We start from the raw sequence: 11,113 nt of genomic DNA on the forward strand, positions 1-11,113 counted from the left end.
GGGGGAATCTCCTCAACCACCACCAGTGTGCAGCATCCACCTGGATGATGCGACGGCAGCCATATTGCGCCAGAACGCCCACCACACACCAGCTTATTGGTGGAGAGGAGACAGAGTGATGAAGCCAATCAGCAGATATGGGGATGGTTAGGAGGCCATGATGGTCAGAGGCCAATGGACGAATTTGGCCAGGATGCCAAATTACTCCACTCTTCAGGATCACATGATCCTTCAGAAATCATTCTAATATGCTGGTGCTCAAGAAATATTTCTTCTTATTATCAATGTTGAAAACAGTTGTGCATAAAATTTTTGTTGGAAATCGTAATACATTATTTTTTCCAGGATTCTTTGATAAACAGAACATTCAAAAGATCAACATTTATATGAAATTTAAATCATTTGTAGCATTATCAATGTCTTCACTGTCACTTTTGATCAATTTAATGCATCCTTGCTGAATAAAAGTATTAGTTTCTCTATTGACCATAATATATATATATATAAAATCTGTTTCTGAACTTTCTATACCCCAACCCAGTTTTCTCCTCTCGCAGCTCCAGATGAATGAGGGATATTCTTGGTAGCGAAATACAGACCGAATTTAATTAACACTGTCATACTTCAGCTAAAGATTTGATAATGACTCCCAGTGTACAGTTGGAAAGTGAGAGATGAGCTATCAAACGGAGAGAGAAACTATCACAGTGGGATAATCCACTCAAATTAGATTTAGCCAAAAACCCACGGATACGACATTAAACACAATTTCAAAAGTAATCCCATTTAAAATCTCTAATGTATGAGTCACGGTGCATTTGGAATTGGAAAATTGTAGAAAGCGTGATGCAACAAGCTCAGCTAGCGGCCCTTAAAGAACAAACAGTGCAGCTGAACAGAAGACGTTCTTCAAATGTTCTTCATAGCGGGATTTCCAGGAGGAATGAAGAGGTCCTTTGAGAACAGGTACGAAACATCGCAAAATTAAGATTTTACAGTGTGGTTTCCTTTAGAGACACACACGCACACACTCAATGAGCAGAATCACCATAAGTGAATATGTGAATGTCTAATGAGATTGAGAGTGGTGAGAACAGATTCCCGCTGGTGAGCTGGCAAAGCCTTCATAACCTGACAGGGAGATTTCTCAGTGAACATATGCCGCCTGCTTCTCTCGCTCATTCACACACATGCATGCTCTCACATGTTCATCTACAAATATATATATATACATTATTATATAACTATTTGGATAACACACAAAATATGCATTGTCTCAAACTATACTTAAGTGGTAGATTATGAGGCAAAACTGTGGATTTGCGTCAGTTTTAAAATAAATTAAAGTATACAGAGGCACTATGTTTTCACCTACACAGTAAAATTGCCTGTTGGCGGAATAGTTGTTCAGTTGAACAGTATTTATGCAAGAACTTTTCCACTAATTTTGTAAATGTAAAGTTCTGCCAACCGCTTCCAGGGTTATTATAGAGAACTAAAATTAAAACCAAAAATATAAACCTTTACATTACTTGAAATACTGAAATAAAATATAAAAACACTCATTTTCATTTAGTTTAACTTGACGTACTAAAATAACCAAAACTAAAACAAAAATGAATATAAACTATATAGATGTATTTAATGCCCTGGTGCATCTATTAAAAATAAAAAATTAAATAAATTAAAAACAATTACTGAAACTTTTTTTCTCTCTTTTAAATTTTTTTTTTTTAATTAATAAAAACTTAAAAACTTAAAAACAGACAATTAAAAAAATAAGAACTAAATAAAATCAATTAATAAAAACTATAATAGTATATCTCATTGACCACTTTTCAATTGAAATAAAATACTTCTATTTTACAAATGCAAACATGATATTCTTATATTACATTCACTCTGGGCTCTCACTATGAGTCCATGAAATATTTGTAAATATTATTCAGTAGTCTCTTAACTTTGGTAGGGACATTTCTGTACATTCATACCCAAGCCTACACTCATGTGAGATACTACGGTGTGAAAATGAGTGAAAATTGGAAGAAAACAGCAAAAGAATGTGTGAAAAAGGCACAAGTGCAATGAAAAATGCACTGATATGGTTCCCAAAAACAATTAGCAGACCTTATTAGCTAAAAAATTATTTAATTTAGTCACTTAATTAGAAATTGTATGCATCCAACGCATCTTAAACCCATAAAACACAAACCCACCTCCAACCACTGGCCATGGGACTGCATTTTGATGACCACGCAGGGATCTGGCTTGGAGAGGGCATCCCTGTCTGAGATGCCTTTGCAGGCGACCCGCAGCTCTACTTTGGTCAGGCAGGGGCTGTTGAACAGGCCCAGAGAATTGGCTGCAGACTCATAGATGTCACTCATGTTTCAGGAGATACTTGTGCTAAAAGGGAAAAAAAACAGTACAGTTTTATTATAATTTTCTTTTAGATGTCAAAGTAATGTGATTTATTATATTTAACAATTTAAAAATATCACAGATATACAAAAATGTGTCCAACTGACAGAGAAATCAAACAAATTAGTTTCTCTATTGACCATAATATATATATATATAAAATCTGTTTCTGAACTTTCTATACCCCAACCCAGTTTTCTCCTCTCGCAGCTCCAGATGAATGAGGGATATTCTTGGTAGCGAAATACAGACCGAATTTAATTAACACTGTCATACTTCAGCTAAAGATTTGATAATGACTCCCAGTGTACAGTTGGAAAGTGAGAGATGAGCTATCAAACGGAGAGAGAAACTATCACAGTGGGATAATCCACTCAAATTAGATTTAGCCAAAAACCCACGGATATGAAATTTAAGTCACTGGGACACTCAATACAATAGCATGCATAAGTGACATTTCCAGATAAATGAGTCTGACCCATAATAGCACTGAATACTGGAGGAAACGGGTTAAGAGGTGTGAAGAGAAATGCAATCACGACTGTAATGTCACATTGCTTTTGTTTGTTGAGCTAGAAATGTAAATTTGCTTCAGGCAACATCAGAGAAACTAAATATCATGATATTTCTCTCTTAAAGGCAGAGTAAGGGATTTCTGGTAGCCAATGTTTATATTTGAAATCACCAAAATAGATGTCACTCATGTTTCAGGAGATACTTGTGCTAAAAGGGAAAAAAAACAGTACAGTTTTATTATAATTTTCTTTTAGATGTCAAAGTAATGTGATTTATTATATTTAACAATTTAAAAATATCACAGATATACAAAAATGTGTCCAACTGACAGAGAAATCAAACAACCTGTTTGCAAAATAAATTGCTGTGGACTGTAAACCAGTGGTATTCAATATGTTCAATTAAATTCAGTTAATTCAATTAAAGGTGATTGACAGTTTTAATGTTTTCGTATTTTTTTTTGTATCACAAAATCAGTGGCATAAAATAAAAACCAGATGAAGTCAGATAATTTCTTTACTTTTTTCTGTTTAAAGACTGCAAATAAGTCTGGTTTTGATGCATGGTGGATATTTGCATATTTCAAAATACTGGGAAAGAAAATAAATGTGTGATTTGCTACATAACGGCCCACAATTTTTCACTGTGAACGTATTATGCCTGTGTGTTTATAATGAGACATGTGGGAATCCTATAGAGACAGTAATTTATTGAGCTGATGTGTAGGAAAATTTCTAATCAGAATCCCCCACCATCCCAATCAGCTATAATATAGAGCAAATCAGCTAGCTGAAATTACACAGCGTATGCGGAGAGGGAGGGAAAAGAAGAGATAATTCTGAGCTGATGGATGGATATTAAATGATGGATGTCTTAATATAGAGAAAGAAAATCCCAGAATGTGCAGTAGTGATGCTTGCCTTAGCAAACAAAAACTCTAATGGCAGAAAACACATCTTTAAATTGTTATGTTGCTTTAGTTACTGTCAGAGCTTTCAAATTTAATTAAATATTATGAAATTGTGGCTGCGATTCACACAGACCAGTATTCCAGCCAAAAGCTGGACCATGAGCGAAGATCTGACCTATGAGAACCGCACTGTGAAAGAGAACAACTCAATGAAAGGATTATTCTCAGCCAATGCAAAGTCACCCATCACTCCCACTGTATCGCACTGACAGCTGACAGCCTCATACATTATAGGTCAGCAGCGATAATACGGAGGTGAGCGGTTCTCTCCCTCTGTGCATGTGTGCAAACATCTCAACATCAACGGCAAACTACGTCATCAGTCTTTCATCCTCTGGATGCTATTTTTGAGTGTTTTCTCAGCCAGTTTCCCCTCTATTTCTGTCTCTGTTAATGACTCTCACTGAGCCTTTTTAGACACGCACAATGTCTGCAGCAGAAATATAATTGCTCAAGAAATCTTCAGTGCTAAATTACACCCATTGATAACACTTGAATGGTAAATAACGCTAATTACGGGATGCAGTTTCATAATGCAACTTGTGGTTATTGTAAATAATCTAATGCAGCGTTCATTTAATTCATATTATTACTACATATTAAAGTGCGCTTTTAATATTGTGTACTTCAATATATTTATTTATTTTATTTTTTTAATCCCCAATCTTCGTCCCATCTATCTACCATACGATGAAAAAAGGCATATAAAGGCCAAAAAAGTAATAACTTTATTCATTTTTGGAAAGTCTTTTTCCTTTTATGCAAGACCAAGGTTGTGCAGGTGTTGAAAAATACTATTAGGTTCAATATAACACATAAAAGAACATGCCCAGGTCACATAGAGAAAAAGTAAGAAATGCTATTTTGCATAATGAAATTGAAGTTTGAACCATTAGGATTTTTTGCATTTCTCATTAATTCTCATTATTATCATTATGTATCAAGGTATTCACTTTTCTGTATTTTCATTATTATCGATGGTGATTCTCATTACTTTTGGTTTTGAGGTGAAATATGATTCAAGCGCACTTAACTCAATGACTCAAGTTCAAATTAAATTTTCTGCGTTTCACACATTAACATCCCTTAAAATACACTATGCCCTGCTAAATACGGTTTCATTTGTAAATACCACACACATCAGGGAATTTAATCTCAAATGTCTACGCATCATGCATAAATATGAAAGGAACACTAAGACTAACTCAAAGTCTAATACAGGTATTATATCTGAGCTAGACAAGTGAGAAAGATGTACAAACTTGGTATCCCTAATGGCTGCTGGGGCATGCTGGGAAAACAGGTAGTGCTGAATCCCTCTCTCTGTATTCAGTGAAGTGTCAGTCTCAAGAGAACAACCACACAATGGAGCTGATGGGGCGACAGGTAAGCAGCGCTCCTGTGACAGACTCCACCGGTACATGCGGTCTCCTCCACTGCTGGTGAGACTGAATGAGGATTTGAGGAACTCCCTGTGACAACAGCTGTAATCATGGAGCGGTATTCTGTCCACGATCTGATAATGTTCATCTAATAGCCCTCTGCTTTCTACAACATTTCTTTACAGTATCCTGCTTGTTAAAGCAACAGCAGTCAAAATGTTTCAAGCATCATAGATTTTTGAAAGGTTGAAAGCAGGGCTGAGAATCAAGGCAGACACCGCTTTTTGGAATCCACAAAGAAATCCCTCAATTTTTGCCACACAATCCCTCTGGCTCAGAGTTATTTATTTGCTTTAGCAGAACTATGGGACTGTGATTACCTCTATCATGGCTCAGATCCCCCTGTTCGGCCACATAAAACCCACCAACACACAACGCTCGGTGTTTAGAAATTCTGGTATTTTTATGGTGAAGAATATTTAAGTTTAATTACTTAAACTAAGAGATCAAAATGAACCAGTACTCAAAATGGACATGTCACATAAAAATTAAGCTTCTGTAATTATTTACTCAACCTCATGTTGTTCCAAACCTGTAAGCTGTTATTTTTTCCATGGAAAACACACAAAAAAAGTAGTTTAAAAGAATCTTTCTCGTTTTTCATACAACTTTAAACATCAATTCTGGCCAAAAAATACAAGTCCATAATCAATAATAATGCTTCCTTTAGTGAAAAAATCCAATCCGTGTTGTCCTCTCACATCAAGATCCACCAACATACTTGTTTAGAACTGTTTTGGACTGTTTACGCTAGTAAACGGTGCTTTGTCTGTGCATATTTCTCTTCTGATTCAGGCAACTTTTTCACTGGAGGAAGCAATATCATGGATAAAGGATGCATATTTTAGCCAAAAGCAACAGTTTGAAGTAAAAAAGGTCTTAAAGATGGATTTTATTGCAAACATGCAGCTTTTCACTTCACAAGACATTAACTGATAGAGATTCTGATGGCACCCATTTACTGTAGAGGATCCATTGGTGAGCAAGTGATGTAATCCTACATTTCTCCAAATCTGTTCCAAACTCAGATAGCCTGAGGGTGAGTAAATTTTCAGTAAATTTTAATTTTTGGTGAACTACTCCTTTAAGAAATTTGGCACACAAGTCATACAGACTGTGTATGATTTTTTTTTTTTTTGTCTTTTTTTATCTTGACAGCCTGAGTTTCCTAAGAACTCTCATTCTATGATCAATGTTTTGACTCTTTAAAAATTCCTTTTTGTGTGTTCCACAGAAAAACTTCAGAGCATTTGAGTTTGTTCCAATATTACTGAGTAAGTAAAGACTTAAGAATTTTTATTTCACTTTCCTTTATGGAATTTAGCAGATGCTCTTATCCAGAGTGAGTTAAAAAAGAGCTTCGGTTTTCATATGTAAACTGCTAAGGTAAACAGATGGCAAGCGTGCACTTCTGAATGGTTATCTGCAAGCTGTGGCAGATTTCTCCCTTGACAAGTATTTTACAAGCAATTACCTGGCAGCGACACATTCTGTAGGCTTATCATACAGCAAAAATATCAAGTAACAAATAAACAAACAAAAACACTGCATAAAGGGACTGTAAATGATTGATTTGGACTGTATTTGATGAGCTGATTTGGATTACGCTGTTCACTTTGACAGGTAATGTCTACAACCTTTCCTCTTTTACTGTCACGTGTGTTTCCTGAGATGCAGTCACAGTACTGGTACATCAGCAGAAATACTTCACTTATGTTTCAAGATAATAAACAAAAGGCAGATTCCCTGCTGAACACTTCTCTCATACACTGTAAAAAAAAATCCGTAAAATTTACGGTAGAAAACCGGCAGCTGTGGTTGCCGGAATTTTACCGTAAAAAATACGGTAGCAACGTTTTAGGCATATCATACAGAGAGTCTCCCGCAGGGGAGCTGCCAGCATGGATACATACCATCTCCGCAAGACTATAAGTGTCTTCCTTTTACAACAGAGTGCATTATAACCTTAATATTATCAAAGCACAAAGCTCTCAACACTTTTGACAGCCCTGTAATTCAAGATCCAACGTGCAGAGCTTGAATGATGAGCCATTCTTTGAAGTCTAATACTATCTTCAGTTTGCTTAACTTCATTCACTAGCCTTAAATAAAGTTTTGAAAGACTGAAATGTGGAAAATCAGCATAATCACAGCATATAAAATGTGTTTAGCTTTAAAGATGTAAAAATGTTTATGAATCGAGCGTCCTGTTCACAAAATGCTAGTGGAAACTGATATTACTGGAACCTTGAATTTATGTTCACCAAGGCTGGATTTATTTGATCAAAAATACAGTAAAACATATAGTGAAATATTACTACAATTTAAAATAACTGTTCTCTATTTTAGTATATTAGAAAATTAAATTTATCCTGATATGCTGGACTTTCAGCATCATTACTCCAGTCTTCAGTGTCACACGATCCTTCAGAAATCATTCTAATATGCTGATTTGCTGCTCAAGAAACATTTATTATTATTATCAATGTTGAAAACAGTTGTGCTGTTTAATATTTGTGTGGAAGCCATACTTTTTTCAGGATTCTTTGATGAATGTAAAGTTCAAAGGAACTGCACTTATTTGAAATATAATATATTTTTGAAAAAATGTAAACATCTTACTGTCATTTCTGATTAATTTAATGCATCTTTGCTCAGAAAAAGTACTAATTTCTTTCACAAAATCCTAATTTAATCTTAATTCCTTTAAAAAAAATTACTGACCCAAACTTTTTAATGGTAGTATAAACAATACGTTTGTCATAGAAAGGCCTTGGAAAATGTATTTACAAATGACAATCATATAGGACTTATCATAAAAGTACTCATTTGCACTCTTTGTATGGCAGAATTACAGAGAGAAAAAAAATTTAAATAAGAGAAAAATAGGTCTAGAAAGTAGCTGCATTAAATAGTATAAAAATATTAAATCCCATTTATAATAAATAAAAAAATCACAATTCATTGAATTCAATTCAATATCCAATGAACCTTTGTAAATATATATCTCTAAAATTATGCCAACATAAAAGTGGAAGCTGTTAAAAACAATTTGTGCAAAATACACTATATATGCATACCTATGAATATTAATGAGATTATGTCAGTAGGTAATATATCAAATCCAGCAGCACACAACATGACAGCTGACACAGTTTTGAATGTTGTGGTGATATGTTCTGGCTAATAGATTCTGGAAAAAGCAATAAAGTTATTCAGCCTGTTCAAATCATCAAGATTGAAGAGTTGCGTGTGCAATAGTCCACTATAGATCCCTAAGATCCCTTATGTGGGCTCTATTCCTCCCCTGTCAGTTTCTTAGTGCTGTGAGTAATGGGTTTAAAAACAGCGTAAAGCATTCTGTTTGAACCCTTCATAATGATCTCAATGTAAAAATCAACAGCACTGCTGATAAATGAACCTGTATGTGTGAGGTGAAGCCCACTCTTTGTTCCCAGCAGGAACAGGCTCTGGGTACTTAATCATTTCTGCAGAGGCCACGCGTCATCTCCAGAGCCCGGTGGCTTTGATTATTCTTATATTAGAGACAGAAAATATGGCTTGTTGGATTTTATAGGATTTTGTCAAAAAGCTATATAAATAATACATGCAAATCATGCCATGTTTGCCAGATGGTGAAAAAAACAACAACGTGATTTCTTAGAATTCAAGACTACACAGTTAATCTCGATTTAGTAGATGTTTTAAGGTGGTGGTTCTCAGATGGTTTTACTTCACAACACAGATTTTCCAACAAAGCACAAAAATACAAAAACAAACAAGAGCCTATAAAATCACACACAAGGCATTTTTAATATTACCTTGAAAAGCATAGCCCCAACAAGTGCATATACACTGCTGTTAAAAATTTTTAGGGTCAGTAATATTTTTTTTTAAGAATTCATGCATTAAATTTATCAAAAGCAAGAGTACAAAATTTACAAAAATAAAATATTCAAATAAATACGGTTCATTTGAACTTTAGATTCATCAAAAAAAAATCAGTTTCCATAAAAAAAAATTAAGCAGTGCAACTTTTATATATATGAGAATATGAGAATGATTTCTGAAGGATCATGTGACACTGAAGACTGGAGTAATGGCTGCTAAAATTTATATTTTAAAATCTATTAAAATGTAAAACAGTTTTTTGAAATTGCAATAATATTCTACAATATTACCGTTTTTACTGTAATAAATGCAATAAATGCAGTCTTGATGAATATGAGACATTCGAAAACATTTCAAAAATCTTGAAAACATCTGAACATTTTATACAACCACTAAGCCACTAATGTGACATAAAAGACTGTCTTCTAAAGTTCAGTGAAGTTTGCTTAGGTTTTAAGCACACTCTAATGAGGACTTCTTGTCAACACATTATTATTAAGTATCAAGCATTCAGCATCATTTCACTTATGCTAAAAACAAACAGAAGTGCCACGTCAGATGCAACCTGTGAAACCCACTGCCGTGTTACACCGATAACCACATTTTTCTCTCACATCTCAGCAGGTAATTACTAATTTCCTCTCCTTTCAGCCAGTGTGCCTAATTTGGCAAACACCAGTAATGGCTCTCAACAGAGAATGAATGTTGCAGTCGAATTGAATCTCACCAGAGTCTTGCATCCTGCCATCTCAGCTCATTTAGCCTTATTTCCAGTCATTTACAACAAACCAATTATTCACTTGGATGTGATCGCTTCATCAGCCTGCTCGATTACATGAGGATGGGAACAAGACCGCAGGCAGCTATTGATAAATGAATTAGCTCATTATTCTTTAGGAAGTTGGCTAATTGGTTGGGACATATCACATTCTGTAAATGGAGAAGCATTAAATGCTTGTGACAACAAGGCACCCATGAAACGTTAAAGGGGTGGTTGACTGCGATTTCACTTTTTTAACGTTAGTTAGTGTGTAATGTTGCTGTTTGAGCATAAACCATTTCTCAGAGAAATGACAGAGCGGTGTGGAATAAAGGTAAATTATGTGAAAAATAATGTGTTTTTTAAAAAACGAAGCATTAACACATGTTAGACTGCACCACATAAACACAATCAAGCCTAGAAAAAAAACAGTGAACCACCTCTTTAAGTAATGACCTTATGAGAAGATGGAATCCTGAACAGATCAGCCCTGGTTCACAACTAAATTGCACATTCAGGGATGAAACGTGATCTCATTCATGACTTCAAATATATATCAGGTAAAGGAATATAAAAATAGGAATGATATGAAGGAAAACTGAAACCCAAAGAAACACTTGAATGTTATATAAGACACAAACTCCACAAACACTGTACAATCAGGATTTCTAGGAATGTTCTTGGAAAGAACAACCAAGACACTTCAAAACTTTTCACCACCACTTGTGTTTGTGTATGTGACAATATACTAAAACGCTACAGTAAAAACTATTACCTGGTTAAAGTTTTGGGTTGGTAAGACTCTTAAATGTTTTTGAAAGAAATCCCTTATGCTCAACAAGGCTTCATTTATTTGATCAAAACCACAGTGAGCAGTGTTTTTTAGAGTAAATATTTGTGAAAACTGTAATATTTCTTTAGGATTCTTTGATAAATAGAAAGTTCAAAAGAACAGCATTCATTTTAAATATATGTTTTGAAATATCAGTCTTTACTGTCACTTTTCATCAATTGAATTCATCCTAAAAAATACATAAAAATATTAATTTCTTTCAAAAGAAAATCTTACTGACACCAAACTTTTAAATAGTAACGTATATGTAAAACATATAA

The 11,113-nt window shown here is 34.5% G+C and overlaps 1 protein-coding gene across 1 annotated transcript in view; it reads right to left on the reverse strand.

The window, feature by feature from the left end:
* Positions 1 to 11,113, reverse strand: part of LOC107713817 (copine-4-like) — a 47,430-nt gene that overhangs the window by 34,826 nt on the left and 1,491 nt on the right. The window contains exon 2 of the mRNA XM_016519433.1: positions 2,217 to 2,406. Within this exon, the coding sequence (XP_016374919.1) occupies positions 2,217 to 2,387 (171 nt within the window). The 5' untranslated portion in view covers positions 2,388 to 2,406. The remainder of the gene's footprint in view (positions 1 to 2,216; positions 2,407 to 11,113) is intronic.

The sequence above is a fragment of the Sinocyclocheilus rhinocerous genome, unplaced genomic scaffold, assembly GCF_001515625.1.
Source record: "Sinocyclocheilus rhinocerous isolate Xijiao unplaced genomic scaffold, SAMN03320098_v1.1 scaffold779, whole genome shotgun sequence".
Lineage (NCBI taxonomy): Eukaryota > Metazoa > Chordata > Actinopteri > Cypriniformes > Cyprinidae > Sinocyclocheilus > Sinocyclocheilus rhinocerous.